The sequence below is a fragment of the Micrasema longulum genome, unplaced genomic scaffold, assembly GCF_059751315.1.
Source record: "Micrasema longulum isolate JH-2025_06_02 unplaced genomic scaffold, ASM5975131v1 h1tg000022l, whole genome shotgun sequence".
Lineage (NCBI taxonomy): Eukaryota > Metazoa > Arthropoda > Insecta > Trichoptera > Brachycentridae > Micrasema > Micrasema longulum.
In genome coordinates this window covers 234,830-260,162 of record NW_028277230.1, presented here as the reverse complement: position 1 = coordinate 260,162, position 25,333 = coordinate 234,830, and the positions used below count along the sequence as shown (strand labels likewise).

The 25,333-nt window shown below is 40.1% G+C and overlaps 1 protein-coding gene across 1 annotated transcript; it reads right to left on the bottom strand.

The window, feature by feature from the left end:
* Positions 1-14,995: 14,995 nt before the first annotated feature.
* Positions 14,996-20,695, bottom strand: LOC148285582 (uncharacterized). Its single transcript, XM_088243377.1, has one exon. It carries the CDS (start codon positions 20,693-20,695, stop codon positions 14,996-14,998), a length of 5,700 nt encoding a protein of 1,899 aa, XP_088099503.1.
* Between the last annotated feature and the right edge of the window lie 4,638 nt (positions 20,696-25,333).

The window sequence follows — 25,333 nt, the reverse complement described above, 5'->3', positions numbered from 1 at the left end:
ACTTACTTAAAATACTAAGAATCATTATTAAAAGTCATTTTATAAAGAGTTTAATTTTATTAATTGATTTGGCATTCATTTCGTTACTCTTCATTAAAAAAATTATGCAGTTTTTTTTACATACACTGTTTAAAAACCAGATATAACAATATTTTAGTTATTTATTTAAATATTTACCAGGGTTTATAATACCTGGAATGAGCATTTGCATTTTATAGCATTTGAATAACGTTAAGGTAGATAAAAAGAATTATAATTACATTTTTTGGTAACTCAATCCTAGTTGAGGCCATCCCATACACTCAAACAGCCTAAGTATTAGTGTGTCTCTACAGGTTCCGAAGGATAAAATAATGTGTGTTTATTGAACGCGTATGCCCAATTAACACGAATCATTTTTACATTTTACTTTTTTTTTTGCACCACAACAGGCCAGGAGGCCAAATAACAGTGGTGCATTACATCACAGAGCACCCAGGCTTGACAAAAATCACATTTTAATTTTTGTGTTTTCATCGGGAATCGAACCCGGAACCTTCCGTGCGTGAGTCGAGCGTCTTGACCACTACACCACGGAGGCTGCCGTCCAATTTTAAATCGTCCAAATCCACACGACACGGTAAAATTAGGATGGATTAACATTGATTATATTATGTTCTATTTAACAACAATATTTTGAGTTTGTCCAAATTTTTGCAGACAAGGACTGGATTCAACTCCCTGGAGAGGTGTTTATATTAACATATTACAACAGAGATGAAGAACGTTTAAGAGTAGGTAATATAGAAGTCTAGGCATCTACAGTGTGTAAACAGTGTGTAAAGTGGCCACTTAAACCAGGCATTGACAGGTCATAAGCCCTGTAGATGCCTAGACTTCTATATTACCTACTCTTAAATGTTTTTCATCTCTGTTGTAATTATTTAATATAAACAGCTCCCCAGGGAGTTGAATCCAGTCCTTGTCTGAAAAAAATTGGATAAACTCAAAATATTGTTGATAGATCCACCCGGTCCATGAAGAAGTATAGAAATTGAAAAAATAACATTTTCAGGCGTTGTCTAGTATGTAGCTGAAATAATTCAATTAGATGAATCTCACCCGCATAAATAAAGGTTTCAGCCCTTTAACTTCACATACATCAACAGATGAAAGAATTGAAGGAATATAGATATTAAAATATGGGCAGAATGGTGAATGTTACACAGTGTGTAAAGTGGCCACTTAAACCAGCCATTGACAGGTCATAAGCCCTGTAGATGCCTAGACTTCTATATTACCTACTCTTAAATGTTCTTCATCTCTGTTGTAATATGTTAATATATTGTATTTATTTTTAATTAATTCAGGGGCTACTCTTAGGTGAAAATCCTGCAAAAGTAAATCTAGATGAGATTAGTCACCTAATTGCATTTGCCTGACATTAAACAAATAAATAAACATATTACAACAGAGATGAAGAATATTTTAAAGTAGGCAATATAAATTTCTAGGCATCTGCAGGGCTTATGACCTGTCAGTGGCTGGTTTAAGTGACCACTTTACACACTGTGTAACATTCACCATTCTGCCCATTTTTCAACATCTATATTACTTCAATTCTTTCATCTGTTGATGTTTGTGAAGTTAAGGAGCTGAAATCTTTATTTATGCGAGTGAGATTCATCTAATTGAATTATTTCACCTACATACTAGGCAACGCCTGAAAATTTTATTTTTCAATTTCTATACTTCTTCATGGACCAGGTGGATTTATCAACAATATTTTGAGTTTGTCCAAATTTTTGTAGACAAGGACTGGATTCAACTCCCTGGGGAGCTGTTAACATTAACACATTTCAATAGAGATGAAGAACATTTTAAAGAGGGCAATAGGCATCTACAAGGCTTATGACCTGTCATTGGCCGGTTTAGGTGGCCACTTTACCCACTGTGTAACATTCAACATTTTGCCCATATTTGAACATCTATATTACTTCAATTCTTTCAACTATTTATTTATATATTTATTTATTGATATCATTCTAACTTTGCTAGAATTCCACTCGTCCATGCGCTTTGTAGCTGCACGATGATTGGTTATCTAGCTTTCATATACCAACTTAAAAATACCTAAATTGTATAAATGGGGTCTAGAATTCCAATCGTCTATGCGCTTAGTAGCTGCAAGACGTGTTGTAATCTTACTCCTTTTTATTATTCATATTATTTTTATTTTTTTTTAGTATCATTAATACACTAAATTTATTTGTCAATTTTTAAAATGTGTAAATGGGGGCTAAATTTCTAACTGTCTATGCGCTCTGTAGCTGCAAGACGTCCTGTAATCTAGCTCCTATCTGTTATAATTTTTTATTGATCTTAATTGAAAACGAGGAACTAGAATCCCAACCGTCCATGCGCTCTGTAGCTGCAAGACGTACTGGGATATTTATTAATTGTACAGCGCCCTTGAGGTGATTTTCACAAAAATGGCGCTATATAAATTATCCAACTATATATATATATATATATAACTGTTGATGTTTGTGAAGTTAAAGAGCTGAAACCTTTATTTATTAAGCCCCTGTAGATGCCTATTGCCTTCTTTAAAATGTTCTTTATCTCTGTTGTAATATGTTAATGTTAACAGCTCCCCAGGGAGTTAAATCCAGTCCTTGGCGACAAAAATTTCGACAAACTCATAATATTGTAAATAAATAAATGTAATTTAAGAAAATAACTAGAATTCTATAAATATCAACTCACTTTCGGTTATATTATAGTACCGTGCGGATTTTACCGCTGTGTGAAATGGCGAGTATTTCCAGGTATGATGTATGACATGATTAGAGCAATTTTAACAGAGGTACAGGTAATTTTTGAATTTATTAACAAATGATTTTTTTTCTCATTTTTCGTATAATTTACTGAAAGATACAATGACAAAATAATAATAAAATAAAATAATAAGCGAACGGTTTTGTTGCGGTAGCAAATCCAGTAAATACAAGTAAATCTAGATTTATTTCGGTGCTGATTCGTGGTAAATAATTAAAAAATAAGTATTTTGGTGAATGCATTCAAAATATAATATCATAAATATATATGAAATAAAAAGACGAAATATTAATTAAAACTAAATAATAAACAAATATAAGAATACACATTAAGACGAAGCATTGTTGTGTAAAATCACTCTGAATAAATATTTCACGTTTACCCCATGCCCATGCATGGCAACCGAACACGTTAACCAGTATACCGTATTATATTTATTATTTTGGTGCTTTTCGTTTTATCTGCTGGAAGACTAAACATATTATTTTTGTACCATTTTATGATATTGGGGTACATAAATTAGATTTAATAGATATTTTATGAGTAACAAAGGTTTTTATATTATTCATTTGTTTTTAGTAGGTTTACAGACGCTTTACTAATGATGATTTTAATTTGTCATTTATTGAGCTTTAAATTTGTATTAATTTAGTTATATCAGAAAACGCAATGAATATATGGTGTATATTACTAGACGTATTCGCCGAATGTTAATTAAAGATTTTCCCGCTTATTCAGTATTATTAGATTTTGATAACGAGGCAAACATTATGGTAATGATCCTAATCCTTAGAAAGAATTCAATAATAAACCACCAATACCAATAAACAACCTTACATTAAGATAATTAGTATCTGACGTGTTACTATAAAATATTTCATTGTATTACATATTACAAATTTAATAATATAAATAAATAAACATGAATACTTCTGAATTAAATAATTAAACACGTTAATATTTTTGTATGCTTACTTCATTTTATGTTCTTTTTTTGTAAATGGCCTTCGTGCATTTATTAAAAATAAAAATTGAATATTCAAGAAATAAAATATAATATGGAGGAAAAGAACCACTCTGTATTAAATATCTATGCTTGTAAGGGTACCGTGATCGCCTCAACTCGGGCTGCGTTCCCTATAATATAGGCAACTCTCGGACGTCTGGCAAACTGCGCCTGCGTGACTGTAGTGGAATGAAGAAGTTATGGGTTTTCGTTTTTTTATTATTATTTGTTAATAGTCTCAAACTAAAGCTAGGGTTTCCTAGGACAGCGGTGCCCGTATTTTAACGGCCGCAGTGAACGGTGATGCGGTGGACAGCCGTCGTAACGTCGACTAGAGAGTGGTTTCCTAGGGAAACGGTGTTAAATGGTGTTGATAACACCGTTTTCCTAGGAAACCACACTCTAATCATCGTTACGATGTCTGTTCACCCCAGCTTAAGCCTATAACTGTTTTTGTTTATATTCATGTATGGTTTTATCGTGGCTACGATTTTTAAAGTTTCGTATTTTAATCACTCCGCAGGTGACTGTGGGTTGGTTTTCTAAATCGGTGAGTTGGTTTACCGCAAACCAGAAATCTAACACCCTATCATCGGTTGATTAAAAATAACTTGAGACGTCAGTTGAATGATTTAATTTTTATTGTTTTTTCCATCCGGTTTAGATAAACTTCGCGTTACTAGTAAATGCTCTAATTTTTAACGCGGGTAAGAAAATATTTTTTATATCCAACTTCCCGTAGCACTAAACTTTCTGAATGATTTTTTTTATTGTTTGACAATGCATATGATAAATCGAAAATTAAGATTCAGTCAATCCTGTAAATAAATAAAAAAAAGCAATTGAATATTATGTTCCAATAGTTGAAAAAAATGGCATAAAGATGGGGCCACCATGCGCTGTGATGGATTCGAACCTAGGTCCTAAATGTCATATCAATTAACCTATGTGATGCATGCGCGAGTGGCTACCACCTCGAGTGCAGTGAGTGAAAAACAACATATAAACTGCAATTTTAAGGTCAGTCACCGGTCATTGCATATTTATCGTTGATAAATTAGTTGGAGCAGTATTCGTTAGATGTCATCAATACGCCTACATATAATGCATTTATTTTCGAATTGTTATATTAATTACTGATATATTTATGAGTACATACATATTTCTTCAGAAAAATAATACACATGTTTTAATCGTGTGAATTTATGCTTCAAAGATGATATCTGTGGTCATCATATCAACTGTACAAAAAACACAGTAATATTATTTCAAATATAGCAGTTATATATGAAGGTTAAAAAAATAATTTAAGTGTGGATCACCATGCGTTGTAATGGATTCAATGAAACAGAGGGGATTATTGTTTTTTGAAAAGGGAATATGCAAGTGCTTGTCATATTTTATTTATTTTATTTTATTTTATTTGACAAACAGATATAGTGTATAAACTCAGAACTAATAACAGATTTCCACATAGTATACAAAGTTAGTAAAGAAAATATATTACATATCAAATAAATACATACAATTTATACATATCAAAATGTTATTTTCATGTACTCAATAATCAAAGATTTTTTAAATATTAATTTTAAGAACATTAAGTTACTGTAAATTGGGCGGGATAAGGACAAAAATGCTTGAAGAGAGGATAAGGAGGGGTGGGGGAGATGTACATATTTATTATTATAATGTCTTCTAAGTTACATAATACATTTTTAGTGTAAATTTTAAATCTGACAGAGTGATGTTTAAATAATCTATATTTTTAAATTTTGTATTGTACATTGAAAAAGTCCTACGAAAATAAGCATTTTTAACATACGATGTTTTACTTATTGGTACATGAAACAGGTGGTACCGTCTACAAATTCTGGCTGGCACATGTATTGTTATATGCCCTGTTAATCCCTAAACTTCCATATTCTTAAAGCAAATATGTTTTCACTCTCTGTTGCAACAAATATAGATCTTAAATACTCTCCTGTGAGTCAATCCAGCCCGTTTTCACATATTTGGACGTATTCAAAACATTTTGTGTTTTTTTATTTTTAAGAACAATTTAATTGCATATCCAACCCCTAATAGTATGGTCGGTTGCTTCAGGTACAAAGAATTTTTGGTACCTTTAGGCGTAAAAAATAGGAGTATTTAAAAAAAAATTAAAATGCTTAATATGAAATTTAAAAAATGACGTGAATTTGAGTTAAAAAAAAATAACATAAGATGGGGACCACGCGCTGTGATGGATTTGAACCTATGAACTAAGTGTAAATTAGTCTAATGTGATGCATACACGCTAGCAGCCACCACCTCGAGTCCAGTGAGTGAAAATTGATATATAAGCTGCTTATTTAGGTGACGCACTGAAGTGACGTATTATTTGTATGAGGCAATATTCAATAGATTCTCTTATTTATTTTTGTTAAAGTATTTGACATTTGTTCCCTTTATGTAAATTATTTAAATTTCAAAATACACTCCAAGATACTAAATTATAAGTGTATATTGTGATTAAGTAAATAAAAAGTAAGTATATTACAAAAAAATTTCAACTATAGATTTTTGTTTAGTCTTGTAGGCTGTACTAAACAATTCTTTCACAAGTGGTGATAACATCGTTTTACCTTTAGCAAAAGACAAAATATTTTGAAGTTCAGACATTTGAAGAAAAAAACCTTTCAAATTTGCTGTTAAACAATTAATTTTCCATTATTTATAAAAAAAATATAAAATAATTTAAGATTAATAAGACTGATTGAAATAATTTCTCATTTTGTTTTTGTCTCTTTTACACAAACGCCGGCCACATAACAGCGTCTCTGTCTTCCTTGTATAAAATCTATTCTCGGGTTTTTTTTTCATACAGTCAAACTGATTTATTGTGGTATTGGCATCACTTTCATTCGTATAATATTATTCTTCGCATAACGAGGATAAACATTTTTTGTATAAAAATCCAACATATTTGTACAAATTTTAATTTCCAAGACCGATGTAATTTTTTTTATTTAAAGACTACAAAAAATACAACTTAATAATGTAAATGGATACACTCGCGTTACATTACAGGCCACACACGAGTTAATAAAACAAAAGGAAAACTTATATTTTGTAGAAGACTTATTTTATTACGAACAATATTTTTTCCTAAAAATAAACAAAAAACCAAAATGTTATTTAAAATTCTCATACATCTATGTTGTAAAGAAATATTAAAAGTAAGTTTTTAACGTAAAAAATATTCATTTGCATTTGAATGTATTTGACGATAGTTACACGTGTGCATTAATGTATTTTAAAGAGCTGTATTTTCCATAACACTATTTATTTCAGCTTCGTGTTGAAGCTAAAAATAAAAAATAAAACTAATTTTTCAGTAAATGTTTGTGTTTTTAATTTGTTCTTTTTTTCAATTAGAATACCATTAAGACAATATAGAGGACCTAAATAATTGTTAAGTAGGCTAGCGTAGTTAAGGCATCTGAAATATCTGGCCCAGACAACCGTATCATCTTAAATTGATGACAGTTGTCACCGGAGGCAGAGGTGAGACATATCGACCCTGACGGTTGAAAGGAAAAAGTTCCTAAACAATTTTACAGAAAAGCCAATTGAAGTAAAAAAAATAAATAAAAAATCTCTCATTTTCAATTTTCTTAAATTATTTGAAAAACACGACAAAATAATAAATATATTTCAGTTTTTTTTATTTAAAGAAAAGACACGAAAAATCTTCGATTGGCTCTTCTGTAAAGCTGTTACATGTTGCCTGAGAACTTTTTCCTTTCCACCGTCGATATGTATAATGTGTATTTCTTTTCATATACATATCAATGAATAATAAATACACGCGCAATTATAAACACCACACTAAATAAATTCAAATTTAATGCCGATCAACCGCAAACTCCAATTTTTGTAACAAACGAGTAAATAATTCCTATATCGTACGTAACTGTAGATTAAAATTTTTTGATCATTCCTCGTGCAGCCGATAACGATGTTTTTGCTCATACTGCACAATAAACAATGCGTCGTTCCAAACAAGACGTCTTTGAACAAAGTGCCGAATGCCATTATTCAAGATTTATGAATAATGATTACAGCAGCGACGAAAAATCTTTTCGAGAAGGAATTATGGAATCTACAGCTCTAACTGGGCTCATGCTCTGGTGGTTTATGTCGCTGTCGTCATAGTTCTTTCGTTTATTTTTGCGTGTACCTGCGCTATGCGCATTACCACTATTTCAAAACTGACGTTAAATATTTCCAACTGGATTTATTTTAAAACTTGACACTTTTATAGGAAGAAAGATAGAATTAAAAAACGCGATTCGCACAGTGAGATAAAGGAGAATACGCGAATTTAAGTATTTCACACCATAGAATAAGAATAGTCCAGAAACCGCATACGCACATCAAACAAAAGGTGACTCAACTGCTCATAAATGAGTAGGTTTACGTTTAAACCAATTAGTTTCATTGTAAACGTAATTGTAGCCCCCTGCGCAAACAAATGTTTATCGCAGGAGGCTAAACTAGCAGTTCACAACGGAGTTCTAGTTCCAACTCTAATGTATGGGAGCGAAGTATGGAATTGGAAAAATAATGATGAAAGTAGGTTGAATGCTTTCGAAATGCGATCCCTCAGGCGAATGTGTGGTAAAACGATGTATGATAGGTGCACAAATGTCGAGATCCGTGAAGTGTGTGAGGCTGAGACATGCATTATTGACAGAATCAAGAAAGGGGTGCTGCGTCGGTTTGGACATGTAGAGCGAATGGACAGCGAAAGAACGGCTAAAAGGATCTACGATGCAAATGTTGATGGATGCAGAAAACGAGGAAGACCGAGAAAGATATGGCACGATCGAGTCCATCAAATACTTGAAGATGGACATGTCAAAAGTAGGAATAATCGGCGTGCGTGCATGAGAAGATGTATGAATGTAGAGGAAGCGAGCTCTGTATGCCAAGATAGAGTGTTATGGCGTTCTATCCTCTCTGCCTACCCCTACGGGGAAACAGCGTGATGGTTTGTTGTTGTTGTTGTTGTAGACGTCGCGAGTACGCAACTCCGGATTTGAATTCAACTATGCCGTGTTGTGTCCTTTTAAAGTTTAGAAATACTGCTAGGATCTTAAAGAAACAGGATGCAATTACATTTCATGTGTAATTGGCAAATGAATGTGTATATAATAAATGCATTACTTAAAAATTGAATTATTTTTTCCATCTGTCAGATGGTCGAAGAAACAAAATGAAAATTTCGTTAGTGTTGCCTGGGTAGAATTTTTTTAAATTTTATTTTTTTATTTATAAATCATACAACGCAAAGTATTTTACAAGTAAAATACGTTGGATTACATTCCCAGGAGTTACGATAACTCAATTCGGGACGTAAATAATATTAGCATTTAGGGAATAACACATATTGAGAACAACAAAGAAACAATCAAGTTTAGCACCTATACAACAACAATATATACGCCTAAAACCTTTTCTTACACAAATAGAATAAATAAACGTAAAAAAACCATTTTAAGAATGAAAAAAGTAGTTAATCCACCAAGATAGGTAAGGTCATTAACATCACATGCCATACAGATGATGCTGCCATGGTGATGATGAGAACACATCCATCTAAGTTAGTAAACATCTGGAAATGTCGTATAGTACAATGAACACATGCATATTGGAAACATAATTCCGATATGCAAAACGTGTGTCAGACCAAATCATGATGTATACAACAGAGAAAAAATAAAAAATACGAAAAACCAAGTAGAAAAACTAAATAGAAAAACCAAATAACCGCTCAGAACGTTTTTAACCTTACTTTGCTCATCTAATTATAGAACTAAAGAAAATTAGACCTTGGATTAAACAACGCCGTGGGGGACATATGAACGACATTATCTTTAAAACATAAAATATTATTTAACGTGATATAAAAATATCCGTTTTATGTCAAATATTTTTTAAAAATATTTTAAGTTCAAAGTTCATTAATTCTATTATTCTTATTAAATGACCCTTTACTTATTTACTCTGTTGCGTCAATCAATGCTTCCGCGTTCACAATAAAATTTTAGAGAAATTAATAGATTACTTTTTTTTACCTTACATTTGTGTTATGATTTTTTTTCCCATCAGGCAACATTACCCGGTGACTTCACGAATACGCGCGGCGAAAGTAAGCCGGAGTGGGGGAATTATTGGACACAGTCCGATGTATTCAAATATGATTCTACGCTCCTTCTGGACTATTCTTAATTCTATGTTTCACACTAAAATTATTAATTTGCAGGAGCAAGGTCGAGGCAATTCGGCTTTTAACAATACCGCACTAGTAAGTATTTATCGCGTATTTAAATATGTTACACTGAGTGAATATAAGACTGTATATAACTAGTATGTAGAAAGGGAGCGATGAAAATCGCTAAAATTTTGTGGGAATTTTTATTTTTATCTGTGAAAGTGATTATATAATGTTAATAGGGGGTGACGGTGTGGGGGGATGTAGGGACTGAGGATGGGGATGGGGAGTAGCAGCTGGGCTAGTAGGATTATCTTCTCGCTTCTGTTGGAGCATTTGGCGAGGAGGGAGCGTGCGTTCATGATGCAGTTCGGGATTGCCACGACGTCGTCGGTGAGCGAGGTGTTGCTATGTTCTTCTTCTTGGGGCTGGGGCTGTGATGGCTCTGGCCGGGGCTGTGGAGGATCTGGCCGATGCTGCGATGTCTGCTGGTGGTGGGGCGTTGTGCGTGGTGCGGGGAGGGGGGGGGGTATGAGTGGACTCCCGGTGAGCGGGAAGGTAGGGGTAGGGGGGGTCCGCTGGCCACCGACGACCATAGGCGGCCATCGATTTTGAAGGTGAGGATCTTGTGAAGGGGGTTTCTGCGTGGCTGGATTGAGGCAACATAGTCGATGCAATTTTTACAGCCGCTGAAGTTGCCGGGCACCTTGCCGGGTAGTGTCAGTTTCGGGAGGCATGCCCGATACCTTGACACCTGAAGCACGTCGTGCCATGGCTCAGGTGGGGGGATTTGTATTTCTGGAGGAAAATTATCACGCGAGAGATGGCTTTGACGATGCCAACGAGTTTGCCCACGTCGGTAGATGGTAAGAGTTGTGCCAGGTAGAGGGGTATGTTGGATTTGGTCTTCGTTGGGGAGACTTTTATGGTGGAGAAACCCTGGAGGGCGAGGCCTGACGCTATTTTAGCGCGGTCCATCTGTGGGAGTCCTCAGATCAAGGTCTTTTTGGATCTTTCGGATTAGGGAGTGTAGGTGTGGAAGTTCGGTTTGGAGGCTTAGAGGAGGGTGGTGAGCTGGGCATGATGCAGCATGGATCTGACAATGGTGGTGGCTCTTTCTTTCTTGCCGTACTTCAAGGTGTAGTTGGGGGTGACCTCGCGAACGAGGGAAGTGATCTGGCCATGGGTGGAGGTGCCCAAGGCGAGGATGATGGGGGGAATCCGGGGGGTCGTGATGGGGGTGCTGGAGGTTGAAAGGGGCGTAAACTTGTAAGAGCTGGTAGGCTTGGAGTGGGGGGTAGAGGGGGGGGGAAGGTGGTACGTTTCTGGGGCTGGGAGGTGCCGGGGGCATTCCTAACCTTAGGAAAGCCCTCATACCTGTTGGCGGTTCTGGTGATCGATGGCGAGGGGAGGCGAGGTCGCTTGGCAGCGCTAACGGCTCGCTGGATGGAGAACGTGGGGTCGGCCTTGGGGACGGTGGGTCCTTATTGGGCGGCGAGGTGCTTTAGCTCCTTCTGCTCTACGCCGCGGGCGGCGAGGAGCTCCAGTGTTGCCTGGGCCTTGGCAGGATTGAATTCTATCCTATCGGGCCAGTCGTGTGAAGAGTCTGCAATCAGAAAACGGATGTGGGTAACGTGCATTAATAATGTTAAAAATTCGGTGAGACGACAGAGAAAAAACGCGAAATCAAGTTTGGTAAAGTGCGAGTACATGCGGTAGCATGTACGTGCAAGTCGCAATTTCCATACCTAGGTTAACTGTAGGGTCAGATTCTGTAATACTGTATAAATATGTGCACATGTGAAAAAAAAAACATTGATTGAAAACAGTACACTCTCGTTTGACTCTACTCTGCCCGATTAGCCTGCCACTTCGTCTTCAGATCTTCACTGCAATTTTTCTGGACCCGGCCGAATCCTGAAGCGGATTTAAAACCCACTAGTTGCTTATGTCAGCCGATAGTATTCGGAATAAATATTCCTACTCGTACTTATAGGCTACTTATACCTATCGCAGCTCGCAGTAGAATACCGGCGCCTTGCCGAGATGATTACAGTCTCACTACTCTTTACACGAGGCGTAACCGCGTACAGCAAGTCTCGTGCAGTTTAAGTGATCAATGTTAATCATTTTACAGAAAAAGAAATTCCTCGCTCTCTCCGTGGCGGCGGTTATTTGTGCATATGGCATAGGCAAGAATTTATATATATATATATATATATATAGGTTTCTACAAAAAAAACTTTGCAGCTGGTTTCATATTACGTTGATTTTGATACGTTGATAAAAATGACGTTACTACCAGACCGAGGAATAATAATTTCCTTACTTTCGATAACTCTGCGACCTAGAATATGCTGATGATGCAGTCATTATTGTCATTTCGTTTGTGGTCTTAACTTAATAGACTTAACAGGTACTCCGAATGCATGGGTTTGATTATAAATATTTAAACAACAATCAATGTAAAGTGTTACATTTGTCTCACTCATATTTGTATAAAATCACACTGGCCATTTTTATAAAATACTAGCTGAACCCGACAATGCTTCGCTTTTGCTAGATTTAAGTACATACTCGTATATAAATTAAAATTGACACTATAGAAAGTTTGATATCAATTATTGTATTTAGTCCAAATCAAATATATAAACATTTACGTTTTGTGTTTTGGTTTACATAAATTGAGAAGACAGAGAATATTGATACTGGTAAACAAGTATTCGAACATTGTGTTCCTGTCACTGACTGAGTTGACGATCTCTTCCCGATACTGTGCGAAAAAGACAACTGCGGGTCAGACCTTTTGTTGGAATAGTAAAAATCGAAAGTTTGTTGTACCGTTTGACGCAGCTCAAAAGTCAACCGAGTTTATTATTTTTCTTAGACAGAGTATCAAAATAAAAGTTTCTGTGTCGGTACGTTCAGCGTTTTTCAAAAATAGTTTGCATACCATGCGCCCGAAGACAGCAGATGAAACTGTGTTTAGTTTCCATAATAAACATCTATAGTGTGTAAAAAAATCACTGTTCTAGTGTGATTATCTAGAGAGAAAATACGGGAATACATGTGTATGAAGAAAAGTTGGACTGCGTTTCCTCTTAGGATTAAACATTTTAAAGTACACTTATAAAAAATTCCTTCATAATGCTTTTATGTAACCTTATAACAGGTTCGGTGTTTCTTATTAAAACCATCTACCCATTAATACACCGACACATTCGGAACCCTCTAAAGCTATTAAACTTAATTTATGCCCGAACGCTCAGTACTGGCCATACGTGTATTTAGTAGTTCTTTAACCGCCAGCCGGATTTCGACGTTAGCTTGACATTTAATTCGAAGGTGAAATGCTTGGTTAGGTCGTAAAAGCGTGTATAAACCGTTTGGATAAACGTAAAAAAGATGGTTTAACTTTTCATTGGTAAGTGGGTACTTAGGTTCTTAACATATTACAACAGAGATGAAGAACATTCAAGAGAAGCTAATATAGAAGTCTAGGCATCTACAGGGCGTATGACCTCTCAATAACTAGTTTAAGTGGCTACTTTACACGCTGTGTAACATCCACCATTCTGCCCATATTTTAGCTCTTTAACTTCACAAACATCAACAGATGAAAGAATTGAAGGAATAAAGAGGTTCAAATATAGGCAGAATAGTGAATGTTATACGGTGTGTAAAGTGGCCACTTAAACCATCCATTGACAGGTAATAAGCCCTGTAGATGCCTAGACTTTTATATTACCACCTCTTAAATGTTCTTCTTTCCTGTTGTAGTATGTTAATATAAATAACTTCCCGGGGAGTTGAATCCAGTTTTTGTCTACAAAAATTTAGACAAACTCAAAATATTGTTGACTTAGGTACTTGTTTATGATTTAATTCCAAAAGTCAAAATAATTCAAACGAACAAACAAACAAACCATCACCCGTTTCCCCGTAGGGGTAAGCAGAGAGAATAAAACACCATATCACTCTATCATTGCATACAGACCTCGCTTCCTCTACATTCATACATCTTCTCATGCACGCACGCTGATTATTTATACTCTTGACATGTCCATCTTCAAGTATTTGATAGACTTGATCGTGCCATGTCTTTCTCGGTCTTCCTTGTTCTCTGCATCCGTCAACATTCCCATTGTACTGTACAAGTCACAGTTTGGACTGTATTCCACAATCCTGTAGCAAGGGGGTAGGTGTTGGCCGTGTCTCGCTGCCGTCGTCGCTCTCGGGGTCGTAAATCCCGAAAGTTATGTAGTCTCGAAATTCCTCTCAAGTCCGGTGTCACTGCGTAGGTCGGTGGAAGATACTGGTTCGTAGTCCTGGGGTGAAGCGATGGTCAAGTCCAAGGTGTAGATCCAGTAGTAGAGCGGGAGGTCGGGCGGGGTGACGAAATGAAACGATCAGACTAACTTGATGTCTCGAGGCGAACTCAATATTTATTCTTTAAAATGTACACATTATATAGGGCGTGTTGCGGGCTCCCGCTACCTGCGTCCGAACCGGCGTTAGGCCAATACGGGAGTGGGGGGGGAAATACCGCTCCCACTATACCCGGCCGGCGCGCCTCCCCCAAAGTGCATATAGGGAGGTGCCGGCGCTCGGCCCGGTCACTTCGCTGGGAGCCGCCGCACGCGCCACATCAATTACAAATGCCTTTTTTAAGGCAGTCCTTAGTCTTTATACAAATATGCATGTTAGGGCAATAACGCGTCAAACGTCTAGATTCAGGCCCTTTTTAGGGCCTGTAACACAAATTCCTGCTTTATAGTACCCCGGTATCGCTAAAGTCAGACCCGAAAGTGGAATATTCATCCTTTATTGTGGGTCCAACATTTAGCCTACAGATACCGGGGGCCCTAACTATATTATTGCATTTCATTTACATATTTAACCGTCCGTTACACTCCCCCCGATGCCACGCTGTTCGGCTGCGGGGGCATCTTCTTCTCTGGACGGTCCTCTAGCAGTAGTGGGATGAGCCGGATTGCTGGTCGGGCATATTCTCCGGCCGCCGTCTGAACTCGTGCAGTCCGCACCTGTCCATCGGCAGCCAGTCGTGTCTCCATGATCCTCCCTCTTGTCCACTGGTTGCGGGGTGATGAAGGGTCGGCGATCACTACAAGATCGCCGACTTTCAATGGCTCCGATCTATCGAGCCACTTTTTCCTCTGTGCTAGTGTAGGCAGAAACTCGCCCAGCCAGCGTCGCCAAAATTTGTCGGCCAGTTGCTGGGCTATCCGCCACTGCTTTCTCAGGCAGATATTCTCCGTTTCTTTGGGGTAGAAGGCGAGATGTGTGCGTGCCCCGGCCGAACCAATTAGGAAGTGGTTCGGAGTCAATGGGGTTTCATCTGCGGGGTCCACCGCCACATGGCTAAGGGGACGGCTGTTTACCGAGAATTCGGCCTCGGCGAACGCCGTCAACAGGGTCTCCTCTCGTGGAGATTGTTCTTTGAGGATAGCGACTAGGGAGGTTTTAACTGATCTCACTAGTCGCTCCCACGCGCCACCCATATGCGGTGAGGATGGCGGTATATACTTCCATTCTACGCCTTTATTTGCAAGTTCTATTTGGAATGCGGCGTCATTATGGAGATCGGCAATTGATTCTCGCATTTCTCTGTCGGCGCCGTGGAAATTTGTTCCGTTATCGGAATGGATCACCCTCGGTTGGCCTCTTCTAGCGGTCATCCGTCTGATGGCTTGGATGGCCGCGTCACTTGTCAGGGATGATGCCAACTCAAGGTGTATGGCTCTGGTCGTCATACAGGTGAATAAAACACCGTATCGCTTCTCCCGGCGTCGCCCTATCGTAACATATAGGGGGCCAAAGTAGTCCAACCCACAGTGGGTGAATGGTCGTTGGTAGCTGGCCACTCGCGCCTCCGGTATCTGGCCCATTTGCGGTGTGCCGGCTCGTCCTCGCCGAACTCGGCAGATGGCGCATCTGTGACTTATATTTCTCAGCGTCCCTCGTAACTTGAGCACGTAGAAGTTACGTCTCACGTCACATAACACTCTCTCCGTCCCCGGATGCCCGGCTCGTCTGTGGTACTCCTCCAGGAGCAGGCGGGTATATCTATGGGCGCCATCCAATATTATAGGCGCCCTCAGTCCTTCTGATGTATCTGTGTTCCTCAAGCGTGTTCCCATTCGCACGGCACCCTTGTCGTCTATGTGCGGCGTCAGCCCGTATAGGCGGCTCCGCGCAGGGAGTCGCTCCCCCCGTCTCAGGGTAGGTATATCGCCGCCGAAAGCGTCCGCTTGCGACTGACGGACCCAATGGAGCTCAGCATTTTCTAGCTCCCCGGCCGTCAGTTCGCCAACTTCGCGGGCGCCGTCTCTTCGGCCGCTTTTTCTCACGAAGCGCAGTACCCACGCCGTTGTCCTTATCAAGCGATTCCACGACGAGAATCGCTGTGGCGCGGGTAGCGCCTCGCTGGTGGTTATCGCCAGTACCACTCGCTCTGCTTTCTTCTCCAGCATCGCATCGTCCGGAGTGGGCGTCATCTTCTTTTCTCGAGGCCATGATTCTTCTCCTTGCCGGAGGTAGTCTGGCCCCTGGAACCATACTCCTTCGAGGGACAGGTCAAGCGGGCGGCCATCTCTCGTACCGATGTCGGCGGGGTTGAGTTTTGTCGGCACCCACTTCCAGTCCGCGGCGTCGGTGAGTTCGTCTATCTCACCTAGCCGATTGGCCACGAACGTTGAGTAGGCGCGCGGCTCCGACCGGATCCAGCACAGGACCGTTGTGGAGTCAGTCCAGTACACCACCTTTTCTATGGCGCACTGGGTTTCTCTCCTGATGATGGCCGCCAGTCTGGCCGCCATGAGTGCGCCCTGTAGCTCAAGGCGCGGTATTGACATCACCTTTAACGGCGTCACTTTGCATTTACTGCTGATAAAGGTGGTCTTCTTGCCCTCGGTCGTGTTCTCCACGTAGTAAGCTACTGCGCAGATCGCCACTTCCGAGGCGTCGCTGAATAGATGTAGTTCTCGGCGGTTCCACCGACTTACTATGGCGCATCTGGGGATGGCGCAATTTAAATTTTCTAACTGTGCGATCCAATTTTGCCATCTAGTCTTATGATCTTCTCTTATCGTTTCGTCCCATCCGGTTTGAGCCCTCCATACATCCTGTAGGAGCATCTTAGAGCGGATGACGAGACATCCCAGGAATCCGACCGGGTCAAAAACTCGCATCACTGCACTCAACAGCTCCCTTTTAGTGGGCCAACTGTCGCTACCCTGGCCGAGTGGGTCGTCGAATTGATAAATAAACTCATCTGTGGCAGGTCTCCAAGTCACTCCCAGGACTCGTCCTGTGAATTCATTTGTAGCGCCGGCCGTCTCGTGCGCTTCCGTTAGGCATATCGGCATGGCCGGCGCGGCGCGCGCTTCAGGCGGCACCGAACTGAGCACTTCACTCTTGTTGCTAGCCCAGTTCGTCAGTGTAAACCCGCCTCGGCGTAGGACTTCGGATACCTCCCGGACCATTTTCTCAGCAGCGCCGGCATCGTCCATGGCGTCCAAATAATCATCCATATAAAATTTGGATTTGCATGCCGCCGCTGCCTCCGGGAACTCGTTCTGACTCTGTTCGGCCACTGTATTTCGCACATACTGCGCAGAACTTGGTGAGCACGCGGCTCCAAAAGTCATTGACGTCATCTTGTAGGTTTTCGGCATCGACTCCGGATTATCTCGCCAGAGATAAAGTTGAGCGAGTTGATCTTGTTTTGTGATTTTTATTTGTAAAAACATTTCACTTATGTCCGCCGCAAGCGCTATATGTCCCTCCCGGAATCGAAACATATTTCCCAATAGCGATGATAATAGGTCCGGTCCGGCCATTAACTTGTCGTTGAGAGAGACGCCTCTATACTTGCTTGCGGCGTCGAAGACTACCCGTATTTTGGCGGGTTTCTTCGGATTAATGACCGCAAAATGTGGCAGGTACCACCTCTTCGGTACGTTATTTAATTCACTTTCACATACCTCGGATGCATATCCCTTTTGTAAGTATCCGTTCATTTTCTCATGATATGCGGCGGCAAGCTCTCTGTTATTTCTTAATTTTCTTTCCACTCCTTCCAGGCGGCTGAGAGCGTGTTGCCTATTGTTGGGCAACCACGTATCTCCGTCTTTCCACAAGAGTCCAGTCTCCCAATGTCCATCCTGAAGAGGTTTTGTCGTGGCTTGCATGATCGCGTATGCGCGCGTTATCTGTCTGTCAACGCGCGTGGCACTCGTTACTCCCAACGAGTCGATTGTGAAGTTATTTTTTACAAGACTTGCTAAATTAACGCAGCACTTGGTTTGCTGCGCACTATCACTGTCAGTCGGGCTTGTGGGTAGCTCCGACACGATACGCTCGTTCTGTCTGCGGCACTCGTAATTTACTTCGGTGGTTACAAACGGCCTTACTGGCCCGTTACACTCGCGATTCACTTCCGCGATTGTAAGCGGCATTACTAGCGAGCTATACTCGCTATTCACTTCGGCGGTTGTGAGTGGCATTACTAGCCCATTACGCGCGCGATTCACTGCCGCGGTTATGGGCGGCATTACAAGCCCGCTACACTCGCGATTCACTACCGTAGAGCACTTTGATTTACTCATAGTCGCGAGCGTAATGTTGTTTTGCGCCAGTGCGCTGCCGTTGACTCTACCGTGAGTCACCCAGCCTAACAAGGTTCTTGAACGGATTTCATCACCGTTCGTTATCACTTCCCGCGACACTATTACGCCAGCGTTGTCTTGCCCGATGATCATTTGTGGCTTGACAATTCTCGAACCGTTTGCGGTTCCACTGCGTGCACACGGCGCTTGTGGAAGGTTCAATTCTCGCACTGTGTTCGCTCCAATGCGATATGAAATGTCACTATTTCCTTTTATGTTCACTTGCACTCGGCGCGTGTCTATTGTTGCACTATTTCCACCGATTCCGCGGATCGAGATCACATCACTGCGTCCGCGGGCTCCCACTTTGTTCGCGACTTCATTGTCTATCAACGTGATAGTGGATCCTTCGTCCAGCATTGCGTTCACTGTTACGCGTCCCCGTGGTCCGCTTATTTCCACTTCGATCACTTTTAATAGAACTTTCGAGTCACTATTCGGTCCGCTCATTACCCCGACAAACTGATTCCCGTCGGGCACTATTGCGGTTTCACTAACGCTGTCGGCGCTATTCACTCGCGGCTCGCTGTGTAATAACTTGTGATGGTTCGCTGTACACGTACCCACGTTGCACTTAGCGGTGCTTCGGCACTGGTTTGCTCGGTGTCCGTCACTCAGGCACCGATAACACAATTTTCTATTTCGCACAAAGTCTCGTCGCATCAATAACGACATCTTCGCAAACTCGTTACATGCACTTAACTTATGACCGCTACGGCCGCACTTCGCGCACTTTGAGTCTGTTGTTGGCCGTGATTCCGTCGCCGCGAACACTGTTTCCTTTCCACGCGCCGGTAACTTCGTCTTTTCAAAGGCGCAGGCGTCCTTGGCGTTGTCCGCGAAAACCATGATCCAGTCCACGAAGTCGCGAAGTGTTGCCTTCTTGTTAGCTCCTTTCCGCGACATCACCCAGAGTTGCCGCGTGAAAAACGGGAGTCGAAGCACCATCTCGTTCAGCAGTTCGTCCGAATGCAGATGTTCTTTGCGCCTCTTTTCCAACGTGAGGCACATGTTCCGTACGGCAATCGCGAACTCCACTAAATCGTCCATGGTGCTTTCTGTTGTCAGTCGCGGTGATTTTCGCAGCTTGTCCAACTGCGTGCTCATGATGACGTCCGGGCGGTCGTAGTGCGTCTCGAGGGTGCTCATGATCTTATGAACATCCTTTGATTCCACTAGTAGTCCCTCCACTAGCGCCCGGGCGGGCCCTTTGAGTGCCTTCTTCAGCCTGAGAAGGTTTTCCGGGTCCGTCAGTTGGCACAGCTCTGAAGACTCCCAGAATTGGTCGCAGAATGCCGGCCAATGCACGGGGCTGCCGCTGAAGTCCTGTAGCTCCCTGGCGTTCCCCTGTCGAGCGAGCATGGCGCCGATGCGTGTTTCCTCTTCCTGGGTTTGTCCTCGATTCCCTCCTTGCTTTGCCAGCAAGGCCTCGAGTGCCAGCGTGAAACGGTCGGCTGGTTCGGCGTTGGTGTGCTCCTCGACCCATCTCTCTGTGTTGCGGCGCGCCGTTTCCTTCGGCCTCGCCTCTTGATTGTCCTCCTCAGAGAAAGGCTCGTTCCTCTTGGGGTAGACAGGATCAATGACTAGCGCGTCCCGGTCCTGGGGCGCGCTCGATGTAGCTTCCTTCTCCGCCTGGGCCAGAGCGGTCCGCGCTCCGAGTTGCGCGGTGTCTGGCTGAGCGGCTGGCTTGCTTGTAGTTCCCAAAAGCGACATCAGTTGCTTGATTTGCTTCTCGTAGTGTCTTCTCTCCCGACGCCTCTCAGATCTCTCGTTCTGCAGCGTCTCGTCAGTCGCAGTCGGCGAGGGGGTTGCTTCTTCCTGAAGAGTGATGTCACCTTCCGAATCGGAATCTCCATCCGATACGGGCTTGGTGGGCTGCTCCTCGGCGTTCTTTCCAGAGCGTAGTGAGGCGGGCATCGTAGATTCGTCTCGGCTGAAGACTCAAAGTAGATGGCAGCTGAAGATCACAATCCGGCTCGAAGGACCAGAAACTGTACTGTACAAGTCACAGTTTGGACTGTATTCCACAATCCTGTAGCAAGGGGGTAGGTGTTGGCCGTGTCTCGCTGCCGTCGTCGCTCTCGGGGTCGTAAATCCCGAAAGTTATGTAGTCTCGAAATTCCTCTCAAGTCCGGTGTCACTGCGTAGGTCGGTGGAAGATACTGGTTCGTAGTCCTGGGGTGAAGCGATGGTCAAGTCCAAGGTGTAGATCCAGTAGTAGAGCGGGAGGTCGGGCGGGGTGACGAAATGAAACGATCAGACTAACTTGATGTCTCGAGGCGAACTCAATATTTATTCTTTAAAATGTACACATTATATAGGGCGTGTTGCGGGCTCCCGCTACCTGCGTCCGAACCGGCGTTAGGCCAATACGGGAGTGGGGGGGGAAATACCGCTCCCACTATACCCGGCCGGCGCGCCTCCCCCAAAGTGCATATAGGGAGGTGCCGGCGCTCGGCCCGGTCACTTCGCTGGGAGCCGCCGCACGCGCCACATCAATTACAAATGCCTTTTTTAAGGCAGTCCTTAGTCTTTATACAAATATGCATGTTAGGGCAATAACGCGTCAAACGTCTAGATTCAGGCCCTTTTTAGGGCCTGTAACACAAATTCCTGCTTTATAGTACCCCGGTATCGCTAAAGTCAGACCCGAAAGTGGAATATTCATCCTTTATTGTGGGTCCAACATTTAGCCTACAGATACCGGGGGCCCTAACTATATTATTGCATTTCATTTACATATTTAACCGTCCGTTACACCCATCGTAGATCCATTTAGCCTTTTTTTCGCTCTCCATTCGCTCTACATGTCCAAACATACGCAGCATCCCTTTCTTGATTATGTCAATAATGCACGTCTCAGCCTTTCGAACGCAGTTCACGGATCTCGACATTTGTGCACCTATCATACATCGTTTTACCACACATTCTCCTGAGGGATCGCATTTCGACAGCATTCAGCCTACTTTCATCATTTATCTAATTTCATACTTCTCTCATTACATTAAAGTTGTCGCTAGAACTCCATTGTAAACTGCTAGTTTTATTTTCCTTTTCAAATATTGAATTTAAGTGGGTACCTAGGTACTTGTTTATGGTTGAATTACAAAAGAGTACATAATTAATTTTCAAATATATTTTTTTTTTTTGCAAATGTCAAACCCTTCTCTACTTACCAACAGTGGCGCATTTTGTATAAGAATCCGTTTTTCAAAAATGTATCAAATGTCTTCTGGCTCATACTGATCATCGTGGTTCAGGATGTGACAGGGTTTAATGAACACCATGCATATTATAATATTTACTTTTTTAATTACTATTTTGTGTGTGATTTATTTTTCGAATAATGTAGGTAGGTATGTATTTAAAATAAGATACATTGGTAAGCGTCTTTCAAAGTTTCATTATTATAATAATCTGTATCCCGTCTTTTGCTTTAGCTGGATTTATCATTTTTATAATACTCAGTGAGATAATTAGAAGAAGGGTTGAAAGGCGCACTGTGTATTAAAATAATTAACTGCTAGGGAAAGGTTCGTAAAATACCGCCTCAGTTAGATTTAAATTTGTGTCTATGAAGACGCCTCTACTTAATTTGTGTAGACTTAATAAATTGCCTTTGAAATGCGGTCGGCACTGTTCGATGATTTATTTTGGAACACTCAACTGGTGGTCTTATTGATTAATGCGCGAACTCAAACGATCATTTTGAAAAGAAATATAAAAATTAAAAATAAACAGAGTTAACTAGCGGGCAAAATGGAACTTAAATTATAAACTGTAAGCATAGTATGTTTACTTACTTAATCCGTGTCAGCTCCCTAAAGGAATGTTACAAAAGTAAACTGATCACATAACGGCCAATAACAGACCATAATCTCTGAAGTTGTCTATCTCCGTTGAAACGTATGTACACATATATCGAGAGCTTCTCTTGTATATAATAATCTGCTTGATTAAAAACAAATATACATTTTTTTTTCAAAAAGTTACTTCAAATGTTAAGAATTATAGTTAAAAGTTATTTCAGTTTCTATGAATATACTCGTACAGTTTATTTTACGCAAACATACACTTTTTGAAAACCAGGTATCACGGCTATCGCCGACTGTTACATGCTAGGAGATTCGGCCCTTCGGACCTAGCTTTATCGGCCCTGCGGGCCTCAATTAATTACTTAAGATCTCGGACACTAAAATTTCACCCTTTCGAGACTTACAATTTATTTTTTCCTGTTAGGAGCAATCCGAATATAATAATGAACCGGGGTGTGGTCCTGTGAATAGTGTCGCGGACCCGAGGATCAGAGGTCCAAACTTCACACCCCGCTCTACCACAACTTGGTTCCTTTTTTCTAATAAATAAATAGTTTGGGTAAATCATAAGGACACAAATATTTATTTAAAAAATAAAATCTGTTACTAAAAATAATGCTTCCAAAACCTCACAGTTATAATATATTAAATATCCCGGCGGCCTCCGTAGTGTAGTGGTGAAGACGCTCGACTCACGAATGGAAAGTTCCGGGTTCGATTCTTGGTAAGAACAAAAAAATTAAATGTGATTTTTCTCAATAAACTAAACAATCGGTAGGCATAAAATAATATAAAATAAATATTAATATACGAAAATTAAAGTATCTTCACCAATAGATAACCTAAAAACGTTTGAAAACGTTTCACATGACAGCGAGATAGACAGCAATCGGACGCAAGAGAGAGACAAAACAATTAAGGACGCATATGTTTTCCTTTCCAAACGACGTATGTCTTCTTCTACTGCTGACTTGATGAACATGGTCAAGAACGACAGAAAGAGCATTAGGTGGATTCATCAAACATTAACTTTTTTATTATTTCATTTATCAATTTTATTTTATTATTTTATTTTGTTTTTTCAGAAAAATAACAGCAATACAAAAAAATATACACAACATTATAAAAAAAACATAAAATAAAGCCAAATCAGTTTTCCGTATAAATACAATTATAAAAATCTAGTTTAGTTAGATATTTATTCATAGAAGTGCATGTGTGCGAGTTTTTTTGGGTGGGGATGCGTGTGTATGGGTGTGAGGGTGGGTTTATGGACAGGGTGAGTGTGTGTTTGATATGAGTGAATAGAAATAACTTAAATTTGTAATGTAAAAATATTTTTTTTATTTTAAATAAACTAAATTTTTTTTTAGAAAATATTTTTATAATTCTTGTTTTAAAAGTGAATTTACTGCAGTTAAATATGTCTATGTTATTGAAAAATACATTATAATTAATCGCCAAGCGAATCAGAGGAGAGTTCTGTGCATAGTTGGTGCGAACTGTTGGTACATCAATAGGCAGGTAAAAACACGAATCAGAACACCATGAGTTCAACATATCTCCATTCGATTTCTTTTAGCAAATTTTTATCCGTGAATAGAAACTTATGAAATGAAACCAAAAAGAAAAATAATAAATATGTGTTACCCACCCTAATTTTACCGGACCGAGTGAATTTGCGTGATACGTGTGAACGGGCTCGTACGTGGCAGTCTCAATCAATCATTTTAAAACTATTAATATTATAGAAGACACAAGATTTTATAGAATTTGAATCACGTCAAAATTAAATTTATATAGTAATTTGGGCAACTCCCGGCAAACTAGAGAACAATCGTATAATGAAGAAGTTCATTGTTTTTTTTTTTAAATATTATTTGTTATCAGAATGTCGAATTTACCCGAAAATTGTTTTCAATGATTTATTTATAAATCATATTATCGTCGGTACGATTTTTTAAGTTTTGTAATTTTTTAATCACTTTGCGCTTGACGTTACTAATTCTCTTCGACGAGTTGTCCCGACTGGAGGGCTGGCTTCCTGGATATCGAAAATCTATCACGACACTATATCATTGGTTGATTAAGAAAAACTTCTGACGTCATATAAAGAAGTTTATTTTATTGCTATAATTTTTATTATGTTTTTATACATTTAAGAGAAACTTCGAGGTCCAATTAAATGCTGTAATTTTGACCGCGTGTAAGAATATATTTTTGGATCGTCATTAAATATTCGTCGATTAAATATCGTCATCGTTTTCTGATCTCCACCAAGCGTGAAAATTACTAAAAAAAATTATGTAAAATAACAACGTGGCACTATTATCGTTATTACGATTAAGACACCAGTTTGTGGACTGATAAATTAATATCACACTGAAAAAAGATTTATGAAAAATTATAAAAAAATGCGTTCTAATGTACATTTATGGTTCCTATGCAGAACCTTATCCACTTTTAGATGCGAATAGGTAGGTCTATAAGGATCTATAAATATAAAAATGAATCGCCGTGTTGTGTCTCGCAAAAACTCAAAAAAAACTTGACAGATTTACGTGCGGTTTATTGCAAAATGTTCTAATTCACGTTCTCGAGGTTTACAAACAAAAACATCCTCAATATGTTGAGTGGAAAACAAGTTACAAGCATATATGTGTTTTAGTTAATTTTCCAGGGTTGGATTCGACTGAAATGCATATTCCAAAAAAAATTGAGAATGTTGATATTTTTTTTA

Coding starts and splice junctions, on each gene's coding strand:
- LOC148285582 (XM_088243377.1), bottom strand. CDS start 20,695: ATGCCCGCCTCACTACGCTCTGGAAAGAACGCCGAGGAGCAGCCCACC.